The 20465-nt window shown below is 36.1% G+C and overlaps 2 protein-coding genes across 5 annotated transcripts in view; both read right to left on the reverse strand.

Moving 5' to 3' along the window:
* lmo7a (LIM domain 7a) overlaps positions 1–12688 on the reverse strand; it is a 54238-nt gene extending 41550 nt beyond the window's left edge. The window contains exons 1-3 of one of the 3 annotated variants that reach the window (XM_067443673.1): positions 12382–12688; positions 5944–6014; positions 1405–1474 (exon numbers count right to left, since the gene is read on the reverse strand). In XM_067443673.1, the coding sequence (XP_067299774.1) occupies positions 1405–1474; positions 5944–6014; positions 12382–12453 (213 nt within the window). In that variant the 5' untranslated portion in view covers positions 12454–12688. The remainder of the gene's footprint in view (positions 1–1404; positions 1475–5943; positions 6015–12381) is intronic. The other 2 variants (XM_067443674.1, XM_067443675.1) reach the window with 2 other exon arrangements.
* Positions 12689–13475: 787 nt separating this feature from the next.
* On the reverse strand, positions 13476–20440 carry uchl3 (ubiquitin carboxyl-terminal esterase L3 (ubiquitin thiolesterase)). Of its 2 annotated transcripts, XM_067443680.1 has the most exons (9): positions 20261–20440; positions 20096–20107; positions 19615–19743; positions 17022–17178; positions 16859–16944; positions 16663–16710; positions 14426–14501; positions 14213–14271; positions 13476–14065 (listed from the first exon to the last, which is right to left on the reverse strand). In XM_067443680.1, exons 1-9 carry the CDS (start codon positions 20300–20302, stop codon positions 13982–13984), a joined length of 693 nt encoding a protein of 230 aa, XP_067299781.1. In that variant the 5' UTR covers positions 20303–20440; the 3' UTR covers positions 13476–13981. The 2 variants fall into 2 exon arrangements, with proteins under 2 accessions (XP_067299781.1, XP_067299782.1); XM_067443681.1 differs by lacking the exons at positions 20096–20107; positions 20261–20440 and adding an exon at positions 20029–20052.
* Between the last annotated feature and the right edge of the window lie 25 nt (positions 20441–20465).

Raw genomic sequence — 20465 nt, forward strand, 5'->3', positions numbered from 1 at the left:
AGTAAATAATAAAATATAAATGCTCAAATGCCCACTTTTAAGAGCAAACAAGCCTGGTGGCCTGTGGAAAATTCTATTCAAATAATCAGTTCTGCCAATTTTTTCACAGTGGTGGGAGTCGTTGCAAATATATCCATCCAGCTCAATTATAGGGGGTTTATGAAGGGCTGCGCTCTACAGACTCATCTCTCTGCTTAACCTCAGGCCGAAGCCCTGCCAGAATGACTTTTCTAATGTGGCCGACCAGCATGCCACAGAAGTGTAGGCTTCCTCTCTTCAAATTGTTAAAAGGAGGATCAGCTATCCGGGGAAACACAAGGGTAAAGCAAGGCTCCGGATTTGATGGAACTATGGGAAAGTGATCCAGAAATCAACCGAAGCCAAACCCTGAGTAGAGTTTAGCGATCCAAAGCCAGAGTTGCTACACAGTCCACAAAACCAGAGATTTCCACTCTTGCACCAATGAGCCTTGATTTAACAAAATATAAAACCTCAGTATTAGAATAAAAAGTGTCTAACGAAAGCCAAGCAGCCAGAAGGAACAATAATGGAGCTGGGAAGATTTCGGGGGCTTGAATGAGCCTTTCATTCTGTGGAAAAAATCTCTTTCATCAGTCATAAACATAGATGGATAAGTGCATTGTGCTCTTTTGCATGTTATGGTTTGCTGGTAGCTCAGAAACAGCTCTCTTATGGATGAACTTTACAGGCTCAGTAGTATTTAGCAAAACAAAAATATACTCCAAAGTATGTGTTTTTCTTTGCATGCCTTTGCTTAGCCCTTGCCATGCAAGCCCTCAATTGTGAGTTTAGGCTGTGCTCGATAGGTTTGGGGTTGGAAGCATTTTATGGCAATACCGCTGTGATGGTGTTGGAGATGCTTATCTAAGATTATCTGGGTCAAAAGTTTTAAAGGGCATTGGAAATAAATGAGCATATTTTGCAAAGATTAGACCAAAAAGTTTAAATTAAAAACAGCTTAATTCAGGTCCATATGTCACTTTCACTTTCTATGCTCTATGTATGCTGTTTAGTTTTGTCAAAATTTACACATAAATATGTTTAACTCCAGTATTTTATATAATAGTAAAAACTAAGAAGGGTGTAGGTTTCTGTACAGTGACAGTCCAAGTAATATATCATATGATTTCAAAATATAATTCAAGGATGCTCCCCTTCTCAACATGCATGGTGTATGGATCGTTCATAGAAAAATTGATGAAAAATGATTTATATTAAATGCCAGGCATAAATAAATCAACTCATTGCACTTTACACTAAATAGTATGTCAACCATTTAGTAAATCATTTAAACTTCCCTTTTAAGACATACATTTTTTAGTTGAGATGGAAAAGTACAGCTCAAATCATGTATGCGTGTCAAAAAAAACGAAAAAACCTTACCAGGCCAGCAATAGGTGTGGATAATCTGTTTAATTTCTTGATGATGCCAGGCTTGATCTTGTTGATCAGTCTAGAAAAAGAAAACCAGGAACAAACAATTACATCGCGTGCAGCTTGCCAATTTATGGCTTCTTATAATTCTGACCATCTGGCTTCAGTTTAAAAAGCCATCTAATGCCCTGAAAAAATACAAACAACTCTCTGTGGAAACAGGCATCAGTCAATAGCCTCCAAGTAAGTCTAGTTTAGTGTGTTAAACTGGTTTGGGGAAATACATTAAAGTGCAAAAGCAAGGCATGTGGAGTAATGAGCATGAAATATAATAATGTATGGTATGCGAAATGTGACAAATGTCTGACTTTTTTTGCTTAAGTGTAATAAGGGAGAGGCAGTCATTAATATTTTTATGTTTTGTCTTATATGGTGCATTTTCTCTCAGTGATGTGCAATAACTATATGTGCATGTGCAATTTGATGTGCAATTACTAAATTGCATTGTACACTCTTTAAGCTAAAGACTTTGCTGTGCCCCAGCAGTAATTTCACAGGACTCTTTGTTTAGACATGAAATCCAGAGTGACAATGTCCTCAGGTAATGTAGGCTTTTGTTTGTGCGTGTGGAAATAGCAAAGCTAATGCCTTGGTATACAGACTATGAGCAGGCAGCATGAGAGAGCAGGAGCAGGACGATGACATTCTGCACTTCACTGTGGTAATTAGTCTGCTGAGTCACTCAACTGACACCAGCGTGTCAGACCAGCCCACACACTGCCCCAGAACCATCCAGTCAGGTTCAGAAATGTGCTGAAATCCCTGAGCTTGCAGCATGTCACGGCCACCGACCCAACGCTATCTTTACATAAACAGCACAAGAGGCCTGAGAGCCACATCTCCCTGTGTGCCTGCCCTCTGCTCAGGTTTCTGAACCCGGCTAGAGTAGCTAGCACTATGGATCATCTAACCCTCTTCCCAGCTGTCCTTTAAAATGCTCTGCCATCTATGTTGTGTTCCTCTACTAATGCTTCCTGGGACAGAAACGAGTCTGATTGTGAAAGCAGGGAACAAATTTAAATATAACTGCATGACTTTATGTATGTTAAATGACATGCAGCTGACATTCGATTCAAATTCCAAATGAAAAAGTTTGGGTAGCATTGGTTCAGTGCATTATAGAAAAATAGTTCGGGATAACTCCAACCCTGGCTCACAGGTAAAATGTGGCACCACCAAAAAATTACATATACATACGATTCACTGCATAAAAGTTGTTTGGTGTTTTACTGATGTTTTCAGATTAACTTTTATTCATTCTCGCATTTCAAATTACGATTACAGGGGCAAATTATTATTGATTAATAAAGACTTATGTTTGTATGGTTCCTTGCACAAAACTATGTTATTGACCTCAAACACTTTTACTATACTGCATGATTTGTAAACTATCACATTTTGACACTTAGAGCTCTATATGTTTGGCTTCTATGATGTTGTAAACTTGCTTGGTACTAACCTGGTAATGCATTTATTTTGCAGAATGCTTGGGTCCCAAATCAAGATAAAAAAAAAAAGCTTTAAAAATAGTAAAAACAAGCTAACTGGTTACTTCAGCACAGTCTTGAGGGTAACACATTACAAGTAACAAGAGTAAAGTAATCAGATTACTTTTTTAAGTAACTGGTAAAGGGGTGGTCACACTACACTTTTTTTTCCATTGACTTCCATTCATACGCATACAAATGTGATTTTATTATTATTAGCCCAAAAAAACAAGCAAGCAAGCCCAGACCAGGTGAGAAAATGTAATGCAAAATTAATGTAACGCATTATTTTCTGTAAAAAATTAGTTAAAAAAGTAATGCAATTAGTTACTTTAAGAAAGTAATGTAATATTGTAACATTACATTAGTAACTTTCCCCAAATCACATTTACCTTTAACACTATTGGTTTAAGATTTAGAGTATGGTTAAGTATAGCAGCTATGTTCATTTTAAATACGATAGAGTATTAAAGGGATACTTCACCGCTTTTTCATATTAAACTATGTTATTCCCTTAACTAAAACGAGTTGATACATACCTCTCTCATCTCAGTGCGTGCACTTAATCTCTCTGACGTGCGGTGGCGATCTGATAGCATTTAGCTTAGCCCACTAAGCCCAGTTCATTCACTATGGTACCAAACAGAGATCAAGTTAGAAGCGACCAAACACCTCCACGTTTCCCTATTTAAATACAATTACACGAATAGTTGAACAACCAAATATGGTGACACGAAATAAAACGTGGCGCTTTTCTAATGGGATTAAAAAGGAGAACTATAATGTATGGAGGAATAGCACTTCTGAGAGTATGCGCGTCAGAGCGATTAAGTGCACGCACTCAGACGAGAGAGGTATGCATCAACTCGTTTTAGTTAAGGGAATAACATAGTTTAATATGAAAAAGCGGTGAAGTATCCCTTTAATACTCTATCGTATTTAACCTTTTTGCATAATATAATTCAGCAAAAATATTTTTTCCAAAGAGCCTCTGTAGAACAAAAAGACTTTGTACCATGAGTCAAAGGTCAGAGGGGTCCAAAATTAGTGCAAAAAGGTAACATAAACGTTACCATTACTTATAATGACACAAGCACCATGAGGTTTGAAATTGGTGCTCCTCGTTTACGGGTTACATTGGTTGTCTTCCCGGTCATAAGTGACCGGACACCTAAAAATTAAACTTCCTCCACCCCAGTAAAACCAATGCAATTTATTTTTCTTCAATAATATTTTGTCTTTTTAATTTTGTATTTTGAGATGATTTGATGGTATTTTTTAATATTTATGCAATAATTATTGTCTATTTTTGCCATTTAAAATTATAATATATATATTTTTTAAAAACATTTTATTTAATTTTTTTTTAATTGCAGTATTTTAGGTTAAAATAGAGACTAGGCCTTCAAAAAAAAATAACTGAAGGCAGATTAGCGCCCTCTTTTGGAATTATTTAAGAAATTATGCAACCATGGGTGTAATCCACTAGAGGTCTCTATGGAGGGGCTTGTGAATTCCCAAATTCACTTTTCAACACATTTAATATTTTTTTTTAGCTGGATTTGAATAAATATATTAAAAAAATAAAATACTACTTTTATATTATTACTTTTTTTTAGAAATGGTGATTTTTTTTCTGTGAATTTGTGTTTTTGCAGATTTCCCATTCATTTCCTATGGCAAGTGGGAGTATTTTTTTTACAACCACTTAGCATGCTCGAATCATGCCCTCAATTTTGCCCTTTTTGTGTGTTTACATACCTAATGTTAGAAAAGTCACCAAGTTTCATGTCATTCTGACGAAGATGTGATTTTTAATAATTCAAAATGTGGTTCATAGGTTCAGTTTTTCATGGGTGTGTGTGTGTATAAGTGTGCGTGTGTGCGTGTGTATGTGAGTGGATGTGTCAATATCACACTCCTGATGTTTTAGAGTGTCATCCCTATACTGCTGTGTACTTTTTTCAGCATTGTGGCCGATTTGTAGATTGTACACACAAATATCCTGCAAATATTTGTGTTTTTGCAGATTTCCCATTCATTTCCTATGGGGGTCATTTTTGACCGAAGAGCACAAGTGGAAGTAATTTTTTTATGACCACTTAGCATGCCCGAATAATGCCCTATTTTTTTGTGTGTGTGTTTACATACCTAATGCTAGAAAAGTAACCAAGTTTTATAATTTTCAGATGAAGCTGTGATTTTTAAAAATTCTAAATGTGGTTCATAGGTTAAATTTTTCATAGGTGTGTGTGTGTATAAGTGTGCGTGTGTGTGCGTGTGTGTGAGTGGATGTGTCAGTATCACACTCTTGATGTTTTAGAGTGTCACCCCTTTACTGCTGTGTACTTTTTTCAGCATTGTGGCCGATTTGTAGATTGTACACACAAATATTCAGAGAATTTTTGTATTTTTGCCGATTTCCCATTAATTTCCTATGGTCGGTCATTTATGACCGAAGACAATGAACATTACTTTTTTTTAATGACCAATTAGCATGCTCGAATCATGACCCCAATTTTTTTGTGTGTTTACATACCTAATGCTAAAAAAGTCACCAAGTTTCATATCATTCTGATGAAGCTGGGATTTTTAAAATTTTAAAACAGAAAATTTTTCGGTCAGAAATGACCGAAAAGCACCAGAGGGTTAAACCATATTACTTTTGCCTTATCTTTATGTCCTTTGGAGCTCAAAACTTTTTGACCCCATTAACTTTCATTGTAAGGACAAAAACAGCAGAGAGTTATCTTCTTGCGTGTTCCACAGACAAAAAATAAATCATATAGGATTGGAGCAACATGTGGGTGAGTAAATGATAACTGAATGTTCCCTTTTTAGATGAACTGTCTTTTAAAACTATTTGTGTTATATTATGTTCAAGGTTTTTATTACAAACCCATTACAGAACGATAAGCCACAAAGCTATAGCAGAACCCTTTTTATGGTTTAAGCTAGACAATGACAGTGTAAAATTAGAGATAAAAACAGCTTTACTTACTCACACAACAGAAGTCCATTCTCCAGAGAACTCCGGAAATTACTGCTCCCAAACTTCTTCTTAGTGACTGCCTGCGAGATGAGGACAAACACAGGAAGCGCTAAGAACCAGTGAGTGGGAAGGTATGATGTCCAGGCAAAGGAGAGGAAAGTTGTTCTTCCGAGCTTTAAGTCCAAGCATCTAGCACACCAGTACAATAACACAGCCTCTTTTGGAGAATCGTGGGTTATTCAGTAATCAGGGCTGGAGCCCAGTGGCCAAACCACAGAGAACGAGAGCATCTGGAGGAATGTCACAGTTCTACACACAGCTTCATGCCTTTCAAATGATCCAAGCTACTCCTGCAGGATACAGAAGGCAGACAGCCCATTGTTTTTGCTCACACACAGGGAAGCATTTATGTTGTGTTTATTCCCTCAGACTACACGGTTACAATGTGAGCCCTGTTGCTCCACACCTCATATAACATAATCTATGAGTAAAGCCCTTTTTCCGATGCAAATGTTTTCAATTTCCAAGTTTAAACGCCAGTAATAACATTCTACAGACAGAGTTTAGCTTTCATGAGACAGTGTCATTATGAGTAATACTTTAAGTATTTGTTTTATAATATGCTACTGGTATAACATCAAATTTAAGAAACTAACTACAAACAATTGGGGCATTGGCCTAGTGTGTTTATTGTAATATCTCCAAAAAAGTCTTGTTGCAAAAACAAAGTATGCAAAAGATATGAAATCTAGAGAGGTCAATAAAGGGTATACCACTTATTGATGTCTGTTTTGTAGAACAGCACACTCTTAAGCTGCTTTTACTCAAAAACATGTTGCTCAAAAACATGGCATGCATTCAGAGGGCGTGGAGGGCCTTATACGTAAAAGGACACTGGTTATGTTGCGATCAGCTATGACTGCGAGATTTGAACCGCAATTGTTCTCTTTTAGAAGCAGAACTTCAAAGGACACTCTCTATGTCAGCTGAACAAAACAAGGACAAGAATAATATGTGGACAAATACTATGATCCTATAGTACTACTAGATCCAGTTACACTGCAAATTACAAACTAAAGGTAGATTCTTTCAACAGGAATTTTGTATTCCATGTCACACTGATCTAAATCTGTCAAAGCATGAGATAAATAAAAAGACAATCTTATAATACAGCCATAAAGGTCAAGCATGTGTTCTTTTGTCAGAATATTAAAGATCAGTGTTTTTTAATAAAATGTCAAATAGCTTCCTGACCTGTCTCCTTCATGGAGATTTACGTATGTAAGCATAACAAACCCTCACATGTAGTGTAAGGAGACAAGGTTAATCATATGGAGCACATTCATACAGCATGGTGCAGTAAACGTCACAGTTTGATGACATATGAAATCCTGACCCCTGCTGTTCCTGTCTTTGTAATGTCCATGATGGCGTATGGTTTTTAAACAAATATCTGTAGTAGGTAGAGAATAATTTTGAGAGCTTGAACAGATCACTTACACAACCAATAAAGAAATTAACAAAAACAGAAAACTATATTAGTACTATTAAATGATATACTATTGTAAAAAAACAAACAACATTTAACAAGAATCCATTAAACTGATCAAAAGTGACAGTACTCAAAAGAATCCTGGCAAAAAAGCATAAAAGTTTTCACAAAAATGTTGAGCAGCACAACTGTTTTCATCAATCATAATAATAAACGTTTCTTAACCCTCTGCTCCTCTTCGTTTTGGTCACACTTGTCCACCTAGTTAATTAGAATCTCTTGAAGCATCGAAAATACATTTTGGTCCAAAAATATCAAAAACTATGACTACGACTTTATTCAGCATTGTCTTCTCTTCCGTGCTCCTCCAAAAATATTCAAATGGTTAATGAATCAGTGAATGGATCAATGATTCGGGTTGCCAATGTCACATGATTTCAGCAGTTTGGATCGCGTCAAAGTGCCGCAAATTTGGGCGAAAATTTTCACACGTTTATCGAAAAAGATTTGATTTGCAAGATTTTTTGTCGGCATGGTGGAAAAATTATCTGGTTCAATTTTTGTGGAAATCGGACGAACCGTCTAGGACGAGTTCGCAAAAGTAGATTTTTCTGAACATTCAAAAGGCGAGCAAATTTACATACCGGAAAATGACATCATAGGGTGCCATTGAATCGGCTTGGGCCAAGGAATCAGAGGAAAAAATTGATTTTTGTTTTTGAAAAATAATTTTGTTTATAGCTATTAGGGTTGAAAAGTTATTAGTATAAATATGAGTGAAATTTTGGACAGGTGGTGGTGTTAGAGAGAATGAGTTAGAGACTCCAAATTTGGTGTGATTACTACTGGGACTATCCTCTATCTATGTGCCAAATATTATAACTTTCCTGCAAGCGGTTCTATAGGCTGCCATAGACTTCCAGAGCAGAGGAGGAGGAGGAGGAGGAGAAGGAGAAAAATAAGAAGAATAGGAATGCTGACAGTTTCAATAGGTGCCTTCGCACCTTCGGTGCTTGGCCCCTAATAATATTGTAAATAATATTTTACTATATTATTGCTTTACTGTATTTTTTTTAAAATCACATATTTGATATTCTAAAAAGTTAAAATTATCCCTAAAATGCATGAAGGTTTTGCCAATCATTATTATATATTCAGGTCTTTAGGGATCAGGATCTATATCTTACATGGATGGATCTCTACCTGTCACGATACTATACAACTCTCCTGATATTAGAGTAAAAATTCCAAAGACAGTTTGCTGACAGTTTCTTCACCAGATCCAACATCAACTGACAGGGACACCAATATGATTGCATTCAGTACTTGCTCTGCAGTAAATCGCTGAGGCATTTCAAATTTTGCTGTTGATACTTCCTATTCTTTTGTTTTCTGCCTGTGGTAACTATGAGTGAAACATCACTTCATGTGTGTATCAGACATTGCCACCTTGTGGAATAAAGGTGAGAAAAAAAAGCTTGCACATTTACACACCCATACAAAAATAAAATGTTAAAGGGATTAGGGGTTGAACGACTTCCATTTTTTTAAAGTCAACATTTATGTGATGAAAGTCGAGTCGACGTCGACTAGTCGCTGATAACGTCATTAATAAACAAATAACCATGAGCCTCGAGCTGAGACGCAAACTCGGGTCTTCTTGTGCACAGGACAGCTATGGTATATGACACAGCACTGCCCACAAGGTTATTAGGTCCTACATAACAGCTTTTGTATCAGTTATTTTGTCTTATGGTCGTTATATTTCTCACTGATTTCGGCTCGTTCTGAATAAAATACAGATATAGTAGCACAATAAAGATATGAATGCATTAGTGAGTGTTTGTGTGTGAATTAATTCTACCTGGCAGCGTCTCTCTACTAATAGAGAAGCTGTGAGTTTTAGTTATCAAGAAATATATACTAGAACTTTTCAGTTTCTAAGCTATTTTATTGATAAATCACAGAACATTGTTGATAATATATTCCTGCGCTACTGAATGCCTTTGTGTGAGGCGTGCACGATCTCCGCGTGATCAGGCTATGTGTGTGTGTGCGTTGCAATGAAGCACGCAGTTTAGCGCAATGATTAACTTACTGTACAATAAGCGTGCATTCTCCCGATCAATTTTGAGCATCCAGATGGTATAATCAAACATGTCTTGTGGAGAGCTCTTGAAGTATGCATTTATTTTTCATTTTTAGCTGTTCAAAACAGAGCCTGCGTGTCAGGAAATTGTTTATCCTGTTGCGCCCTCTATAGGCCAGCGACTAGTCGATGTCAAGCTTAAAGCATCATGACAGAGGATTAAGGTCGACTAGTCGATTATTTGACTAGTCGGTGCAACCACTAAAAGGGATACTTCACTGCTTTTTCATATTAAACTGTTATTCCCTTAACTAAGACAAGTTCATACATACCTCTTTTGTCTCAATGCGTGCACTTAATCGCTCTGACGCGCGGTGACATTCTGATAGCATTTAGCTTAGCCCACTAAGCCCAGTTCATTCACTATGGTACCAAACAGAGATCAAGTTAGAAGCGACCAAACACCTCCACGTTTCCCTATTTAAATACAGTTACACGAATAGTTGAACGATCAAGTATGGTGACAAAATAAAACGTGGCACTTTTCTAATGGGATTAAAAAGGAGAACTATAATGTATGGCGGAATAGCACTTCTGAGAGTACTTCGACTCGGCGCAGTAAAAAGTCCCGGCTGAAAAATCCTCCCTCACATCGCCCCCTCCCTCTCTCATTTCTGTCAATAGGGGGGAGGAGTAGATGTGAGGGAGGATGTTTCAGCAGGGACTTTTTACTGCGCCTAGCCGAAGTACTCTCAAAAGTGCTATTTGTATTGTTATATTGTTAATAATCAATTGATTGATTAATAAATACTAAGAAGATTCATGTCCAACTATAATAAATAAATGAGGGGAAGTGAATGGCGTCCTGGAGTCACTATAAAACCCCATTCTACCACCTACAATTCTACTTCATTTTTTTTTTGTATTTGTCCTCTCTGAGCTCACACACTCATTTAAATAGCATATTTTGATGATGCAAGAAATTATTTGAATTCAGCTTCGCTTTTGAACACAGCCACTGTCCATTCATGAAGGAGCAATGAGGCATTCCAAGTTGTTTGGACACACGGAATGCTGCACATCATTAATTGTGCCAAAGTGCTTTAATCCCTTTGCCCATAGCAAAGTCTGCTAAAGAAGAAAGAATATTGGGTCTGCTCAACAACACATCTCTAAGGGATCATTTTAGGCTAAAATGGAACAATAGAGTATAACTAATATGTTTCAATCTTTAAGAAATCAAATTAGTACTTTTTTTGTGTGTAAATATTCTGTAAAAATCTTTCTAATATTTCAACACAATAATGATTTAGTCACAGTGGCTAATGGCAACTTTCTACACTTACAGATATAATTCAGCAGGGTGGCTATTTTTAGGTTTTGACTTTAACAAGCTGTGAACTACTCTGGAGAAAAAACAGGAATGTCTCTGCCCACAGACCGGGTGCAAGAATGAGCACATGTGACAAACTCCAGATCGTTCAGCTGACTAAAACACCCTTACACACTCAGACTCCAGCACTGCTCAGTGCGCCCTCACGCCTGACAACCCGTTAGTTATTCAGATTGGACGCTAGGCACATCACCTTCCTCTGCAGGGGAGCAATCAGCTTGGGGCTGAAACTGCCCTGCCAAGGTCCACTGCCTGTGACAATGAACCAGTGTGCATGTGTGAGAGACTGATGTCACACTGAAAGCATTTAGATTCACCCCTTGTGAATTAAGAACAATATTTGTTCAGTTACAGCCAGTGCTTTGGCACTGCCATCTCCCGCTGAGAAGGGAATTCACAAGGATAGGAAAGTTCTAATCATTTGTGCCCTAGACTAAGAGGGTTCCAGAGGGTTTGGAGGAATAAACCCAGTAAACCGTGTGAAAATAGTTGCAGGACTACTTGTTTTTCCACCATCTGTGAGCATGGCCAAAAAAGAGAGACTTTTTTAAAGCACTTTAAGGGATTTATGGCAAAAATGAATCAGCTGCCATAATTTATACTCACCCACATGTTGTTCCAAACCTGTACGACTTTCTTTCGTGGAACATATTTTCAGAAATATTTCACTGTTTTGAGTCCAATAGAGGTCAATGGTTACCAATATTCTTCAAAATATCTTCTTTTGTGTAACAAAGAAAGTCATACAGGTTTTGAACAACATAATGGTGATTAAATGAGGATGTAATTTACATTTTTGGGTGAACTGTCACTTTAATACATCACTGTTTGTGAAATAACAAAAATGCATTGTCATTTCCACTTAAATTACATAACCAAAATTTGTCAGTTGTGTACAGGAATATAATTAATAAATATATTTGTAAAAAGTTATAAATAAACGATTTGTCTTAATTATATTTATACATTTTTAGAATAAATTATGTAATAAATAATCAAACCCAAAGAGTATTTCTGTTTTGTCCTTTGACCGTAAAATGAAATGTGACAGGGTAGGCTAATAGAAACCTTAGGTTTGTTTTGTAAAATAAAATAAACAGTGATGCATTAAAGTGATAGTTGACCACAAAATGTAAATTATGTCCTGATTTATTAGCTAATCACTCTCAGCGTTTGGTATTTAAGTAAGAAGTTATCTAACCATAAGATAAACAGACATTAATTATAGTATCTATTGACCATCAACATGTTGAGACTTTTTATTGCATGCAACACCAAATGCCGTTTTTGGTCAGCTTGTAGGTAATCACTGTTAAAGACTAATTCAACAGGTCTGTCTGGGTATAACTCAGCATTCGTCTAAACGAGTAGATTCAGTGCTTTCTCTTTTTAGTTTACTCAGATTTAGGCAGTATTAGGAATCATTTCCCTGAATTATCTTCTAGCACGTGTTAATGTGAGAACAGTTCTTACCTCAATCCATCTCCGTGCTTCTGAGTAAGCAGCCTCATCATAACCCACTGCAGACTGCGGTCGCCACTCCATCACCGGTAGCGCGCACGGTCAAGACGCAAGCGTGCTGTTTACCGCGTCGCGTGATTATTTTTAATACTACCTGCTTTTTGATAGTCTTTTTTTAGTCTATCAGATAGTCTAGTCTTTTTATACGAGAGAAAAACTAGCAGTATCAAACCTATCACTCTGTCTAAAGTTAACGACGAACTATAAAGCCGTGAAGGACGCAGGGTAAACGCTTAAATCTCCTCGTTCTTTTACCAACTCCAGAGAAACTTTGTTGTGTACTTTATACGCCCCCTAATGCGTCAGGACACTCACCTAAACTACTGCCAGGTTACGTTACAGGTGCCGAAGGACAAGAGGCCACAAAACACACACACAGAGACACACAAACAAAAACAAAACACTTATGTCTAAGATAGTCAAACACAAGTACAGAGTGAAAACAGTTAAGGGCAATTAAAATTGTAAATTGAATTTGTACTGATTATCTTGAATTTGTATTAGAATAAATAAATAAAACCAGGACAGTCTCTCCGTTTTGTCGTTTAACCGTGAAATTAAATGTGAAAGGGTACAAGAAACGGTAGGGTTGTTAAATGTTAAAACATAATATAAAATAAACAGTGATGCATTAAAGTGATAGTTCAACACAAAATGTAAAATCTGTCCTCATTCAACTAATCACCCTTAGCGTTTGGTATTATAAGATGAACAGACACAATTATAGTACCTATTTACCATCAAGTTTTTGGCGATACCTTTTATTGCATGCAACACCACATGCTATTTTTGGTCAGCTTTAATCAATTATCACTGTTAAAGACGAATACAACTGTCTGTATATAATACAGCATGAGTAAATGAATAGATTCACTGCTCTCTCTCTTTTTAGTTTAACAATTAAATGTTATATTAAAACTAAAATCTGAATCTTTTTTTTTTTACATTGCTGTTTTGAAGAAGGGAAAGTATGGATGTAAAACCAAAATATAGAAATCAACTATTGCTTGAGTTTTCAGGGAGTGAATTGTACAGCAAAGAGGTCATATGAGATGAGAACATTGGACATTTGTTCTTTATTGTTTGTCTCGATATTGTTGTTGTTGCTGTATTCTTGAGAAAAACTTTATTTAGGATACATATGTAATGAAGCATTGGCATTAGTGTAACACTTCTGTGATAACAGTACGTTGAGTCAAAACATAAGTGTACCATATCCATCATGAGAACTTTTATTTTAATGGGTTTTCTGGCAGAAAAACAACACCATTAGGTCAATTAATATCATTAACACAGAGAATACATTTCATATAATTTTGGAGAAATTAACAAATGTATTTCAGGCAGAGTGTCAACATTCAGATACAAAATTATTATATTTTTATGTGCATGTACATTTTTTGATATTGTCTAGTTCTCATTTGCCTTGTGGTCAATATTTTCAACAAACTTTAATTTTAAATTGAAACTATACTGTATAAATGCTAAAGGTTTAAAGTATTCAGCACTTCCGAATGATTGGCAGTTTTTCTTTCAGGTAAAATAAGAACATTTATGCTTTGGAAAGAGCAACCACAGTGAAGCGGAGCTCTTGGGGATCACGTGCCATGAACTTCTTGCAGACCTCTGCAGAATCCTGTAGATCAGACAAAAACATATTGGCAAATGCATAAATCCCAGCCACCAAATTGTTTAAACAATGCCTCCAAACAAAAACATGTTACAAATATACAACCTTGTCAGAGTCTACACATATATAGAAAAAGTAAATAAACAATCACACCTCAAGAAATGTCTCCTCTGTGGTTTTCCCATGAACAATTGGAAAGGGTTTACGTCCATCTGAAACACATGAACAAAACACCTGTAATGATGATCTACAAAAACATTATGTATTTCTTTAAATAGGTGTTGGTACTGTTAATCTTTAAATGTTTGCAGAAATTACACCTAAAAGAAAATGACCACACAAAAAAAAAAAAATACATTTACCTACCCAGTTCATATAAATGTCCCTCAACATTCACAAAGGCAATAAAATGCAAATCCACTTTTTCATCTAAACTTGGAGCCTATAAAAGTTGAGCAGAATAAGCAAGCAGGTTAGACTCTGGAGTGTAGCATATGATATGAGATAAAATATCCAACACAAAGAGAACACTAAAGGCCTCAGTGTCAAAAAAAAAGGCCATTAACAAAGAAATTAAGAAAAGCCATCTCAGTCCTTTGAAGAAGGGGAAAAAAAGTAATAATCAGATTGGAAGGGGTTTTAAATGCCATACTTTAGGCAGATAAGGTAAGACAGCAGCAGTTTTCAAGTTGAAAGGAACAGAGGCAAAAACAAGATATTATATGATAGATTAAGTTAGATTATAAAATGTATTTGATGACAAACATTTAAAATCAGCATTAAACAGAAGTTTTCACATACTGTGACATGAAGTAAAAAAACTTTTCAAATGAGAAAAAAAAATAGGATGAGACTTGATTTTGTTCCAACGGGAATTGACTGGATCTTTGTTGTTTGCTAACTGCTGCAATCTCATGTGAATGACAGGTTGCTGGAGGGGAGGGATTATAGTGCGCTGTAAGGATGACATATTTTTGTAGGCCATATCCCAGAAACGGTTTTAGCACTTTAAACATTTCAGCACTTCCGAGTTCCAATTATTTTTTAAATGGGATTGTTTATTAATTAATTATCACAATATAATTTTCCTTGTTAAAACGATAACAACAATTCAATAAAGTATAGGTATAATGCTTACACGCTATGCATAAAGCTGCGCATGTGTATTGCAGACCAGGCTTCTAGGTGCTGCACGTGGTGTTGTTTACAGTTACAGTGACTGACAGGCTTGGAGGATCGGAGTGAAGTGGAGCGAGAAAAATTAGCAATTGTGAAGAAAATTCAGTGCTCATGACCAGCTCGGAGGACACAGATATCGTTGACAAGTTAGTTTGCTCAACTTCAGTGGTTTGGATATATTTTGGCGATCCCATCCAACATAAAACAGTAAGTGGATTGCTTATCATAGGTTCACCACACAGAATTTAATTATTAAATGATCGTGCTTCTTCGAAGTCCTTCCACATAACATTGAGCCCAACACAGCGGTAAATCTACATTAACTACATTCACACACAGGCTTATCACCCTGTTAGTTTTAGTGAGTGACTGACAACAAGCTAACGTTACCAAACTATAGTCACTAAAACATCAGACTTGTACACCACTATCATAATTGTTTGTCTTTGGTGATGTATAAATGACTCAGCATCGCCTGTATCAAAAGAGAAATTATGTCATCCGATGTTTAAAATGAATAAAATAGACAGCCTTTACTGGAGTAACACATCTACTGAACTTTGCTCTCTCCTGACCAGCCCACTGTCGGTGAAGTGTGTGTGTTGGTGAGATGTGTGCGTGTGTGCGCGCCTGTGTGTGAGATGCACGGTGGACCAATCCACTGTGAGGAAAGAGAGGGGGGGACTCAAAATGTTTCTTAACTTAAAACTTAACTTTTGGCCATTTGCATTTTTAGTGTTTTACTACTTACACATAATGATGTTATTAATATATTGTGTTGAGTAAAAAAAATGCTGACCACAGTTAAGATTTTAATAAATAAATCTACCTCAGTTTTAATAAATTGTTCACCTGTTTGGGAAGTGTTTGTCATGTTTTGACAATAAAGGATTGTTTAAAACCCCAGTTAATTGTCTGTTTTCTACATCTTTCACTCAGGAGCAAAAATATGCCTTTAAACTTTAAAGAAATAAAGATTTTACATTTATCGATATCGACTGATATGGAAAATGACAGTGATAATTTTTTTGGGCCATATCGCCCAGCCCTAAGAGCACATGAATTTTAATGAATAAATGGTTTACAATATTCCATGAAAAAATTAAGAATTTTGATTTCAGGATGACTTAAAAAAAATCAGACAACCAAGATATTCAAAATGTGTTTTGTTAATATATAGTTCTAGAATTCATTATAAATTAAACAAACAAATGAAGGCTTGGCCTCTTAGTCTTTTTTTTTTTTTTTTTTAAAGAATCAAGGACTAACACTTTAATATTTCTAATATCGTCCGCATCTCCAAATGTCTGCAATTTCAACAAAAGAAAAAGCATAACATGGAACATTCAACAAGACCAATACTTGGTATTGTTTTGTATACTGCATTAACAACTAATCGTGTACTGTATTTAGCAAATGCCAACCTCCGTTTGTCCTTCCTGAGCGCTTGACTCATGTGTTACTCGAATACTCTGAAATCATAAAAATATCAGGATATTAGGTTTAGTTTGGTTAATTCCTTTAGAGGTTTGTTGAAAACAGTCAAAGGTAATTGAAACTTCCAAAAACAGTTGGTTCCAACTGCAAGCTGCTGCACTAAAATACATCATATTTTATCACCTCATCTTTTTCAAGGAAAACTGCCTTTTCTTCAGGGCTCATCTTTACAGACTGCAGTAAAAATGCCTTAAGCGGTGAATTGGGTTCTGTAAAAGAACATACCACAAACAAATATTTTACATACAAATTAACTGATTAATATAAAATTAACAGAGATACTTACCAAACTCCAGATGCCTTTGATTGTTTGCCACAGCATGAATCAGCCCTATTGTACCACAAGCATTGCCAATGGTTTGTTTCATGAAGTAAGCATCCGAGGACACCTCTTGTCCTTGTGCCTTAATTTTTGCCTCCTCCTCCTGTCTAAAGGTTTCATACTACATTGAGGGAAAAAAAGTATATTACTAAAAATAAATCTACAGTAAATATCATGCATTGTAAAAAATAATAGTTTAAAAAAAAAAGACAAAAAAAAAAGACACTTCATTCTACTGACTCTATTCATACATGAGTGATAAAGGTTCTGCTGTTTCACAGAACCAAGATATGCTGTTGTTGTATGTTAGCTATAGTAACAGGACAGTTTTAAGTTTCATTATCTGAAGCTGGTGTGCTGCTGGCGACCAACTCTTACTTGTATATATCTTTGTGTTGTGTACTGTTCATTTTTTGTTCTTTCTTCTCGTTCATTTGTCATCTTTGCTTATTTTGAGTGAAGATTAATTTTGCTTCACTTAGGCTATGATAAAGAGACACACTCATGCATTGTGTATTTGTGCATTTTGGGGGCTGCGCAATCAAAGGAAAGGTGTGTTTGTTTGGATTGATTTGAACTGTGTTCTACAGTAATCACTTACTTACCAGTTGTCTTATCTCTTCTTTTACTGCCTCCGTAACTTTGTTAAATCGTAATGTTAATTTACGTTTGTGCAAGTTTGCATGAGAGCCCAGGTTTTTAGAACAAATACAATTTGATCTATATGAAATTATTATCTCCTCCAATGATTTCAGAATCTTTACTTTTTAAAATAATGTTAAGGTATTTTTAAAATATATTTTTATATTAACATGTTTTAATAATTAAAAACAAATTATTTTATCAAAATAAACAGAAAATAGTACAAACTTTGCTAAAGTGATTGCTTTGAACAAGTACTAACTTTAAACATTATTTAAAAAAAAAAAAACACATAGCTAATATATTTGTATTAATATGGTGTGCCTTTTTCTCCCATGCTGGTAAGCCTTTTACCCTGTGTGAGGGGGAGACCTTGCCACCTCATACATTTATACGATTTTTGAACAAATATTCTGATATATTTTCATACAAAATCAGTTACTCCATAAAAGTTTTTCTGCAATCATACACTATGGGGGTAGTGAAAAGTAAATTTTTCTTAAGGTGTGCTCTAGCACCTTTGCACGATATCATGCATAACATTATGACCACTAACAGGTGAAGTGAATAACAATGCTAATCTTTTCATCACGGCAACTATTAGTGGGTGGGATATATTAGGCAGCAAATTAACATTTTGCCCACAAATTTGATGTGTTAGAAGCAGGAAAAAGGGGCAAGCATAAAGATTTGAGCAAGTTTGACAAGGGCCAAATTGTGATAGCTATACGACTGGGTCAGAGCATCTCCAAAACTACAGCTCTTGTGGGGTGTTTCTGGTTTGCAGTGGTCAGTATCTATCAAAAGTGGTACAAGGAAGGAACCGTGATGAACCGGTGACACGATCATGGGCGGCCAAGGCTTATTGATGCACATAGGGAAGGGAAGGCTGGTGTACAGTGCATTGCAGTTTGTTGCGTATGGGGCTAAATAGCCGCAGACCAGTCAGGGTGCCCAAGCAGACCCCTGTCCACTGCGGTAAGCATGTGCCCACTGTTGGTGAGCATCAGAACTGGACCACGGATCAATGAAAGTAGGTGGCCTGGTCTGATGAACGAATCACATTTTGTTTATATCACGTAGATGACCAGGTGTGTGTGTGTTGCTTACCTTGGGAACACATGCCACCAGGATGGTTCCCAAACTTTTTGGAGTGAAGGACCCCGAGGCATTTACCATCCTTCTGCGTACCCCATCTCTTCTATATATATATATATATATATATATATATATATATATATATATATATATATATATATATATATATATATATATATATATATATATATATATATATATATATATATATATAACTTTTTACCATTTAATGTAAAATTTTATTCAATTTTATTCAATACAGAAATATGCAATGATTTATAAAAACTAAAGCCCAATTTATACTTCTGCATCGAGTGTATGCCGTAGCTACGTTGTAGGCTGTGTTTTGTATGCGTAGCCCATGTACAGACGTGAACCTCTCCAAAAATGTAACAACGCATCAATTCTATGCAGACCACAAACGCTGTTATTAGTCTGCCAGAATCTCTCCCTCAGGGGTACACATGGATGCAGAAGTATAAATGAAAATCGATACACAAACAAGACTTAAAGGATCTACTGCTAATATATTGGTGCCAGGTACCACAGCACACCTTCAGGGATCTAGTGGAGGCCATTCCTTGATGGGTCAGGGCTCTTTTGTCAGCAAAAGTGAGACCAACACAATATTAGGCATATTAGTCAATGCTATGCCTGATCGTGTGAGTGTATATATAAATATATAGAGAGAGAGTTGATGCCAGCAACAAACATATCCAGTTTCACCTCCACCATCTCTTACAAACAGACAACTAACTATAAATACAGAGCTAGTTTACGGACATGGAGTCTATATGAGTGTAAAGTGCAGTCATACCTTCTCTGTTATAGGGAAGAGCAAAAGTACAGCACACACAGGCCTTGGCACCAAACTGAGAACTTCAGGTTCCAGACCGTACACATCCCCAAACTGCCAGGTGGGTACCAAGCCAAGCTGCCGTAAAAACTTAACAAAAGGTATAACACAACACAAAGATTAAATACAAATCATATAAAATTAGTAAAGGGGTTAGAAGTCTATGAACATTCATAGACACCAAAGGGCCTACGATCCCAAAACATTTCTATTTAAACATAATAAACTAATCTGAAAAAAAACAACAAAAAATTACATTAACTTTAGTACAAATGCAATACATTTACAAACAATATACCAAACGCAGTATTGCTGATAAACTTAATAAATCAAAGTTGATGTTATTAGCTTTATCACAAGCGTGATTTAATAAACCTGATTCATTCATTTGGCACAAGTTTTGAATCCTAGACACACCCAGATAGTCGAGACATCTACTCACTTGGTTCATAACCTGAAAAGCAGACACAGAACACAAAACAGTATCATATAAAATATGATGTTAAAGACATGAGCTGCAGCTTTCCGTTCCTGCTAAAATAAACCCATAAAGGATATAAAATGAAACGAACGGCTAAGGATCGTGAGATCTGGGAGAATTTCATACCTCTGGGTTCGCTTCCAGTGGTAACCAGCGCTGGCCCTCCATCTCAGATTAAGCACCGTCTAATATCCTAAATAAAAAGATGATATTGCTACCACGAGCAATGGTGTGTGGACGCTTTGACAGCTGAGGAGGAAGTTCAATGGAATATGCGTTTGTATGTGAACTCAGCGACTGACCTAAAGTCTCAGCGGAAATGCAGACTTGA

This window comes from Pseudorasbora parva, chromosome 5 (genome assembly GCF_024679245.1).
Source record: "Pseudorasbora parva isolate DD20220531a chromosome 5, ASM2467924v1, whole genome shotgun sequence".
In the NCBI taxonomy this organism is placed as follows: domain Eukaryota; kingdom Metazoa; phylum Chordata; class Actinopteri; order Cypriniformes; family Gobionidae; genus Pseudorasbora; species Pseudorasbora parva.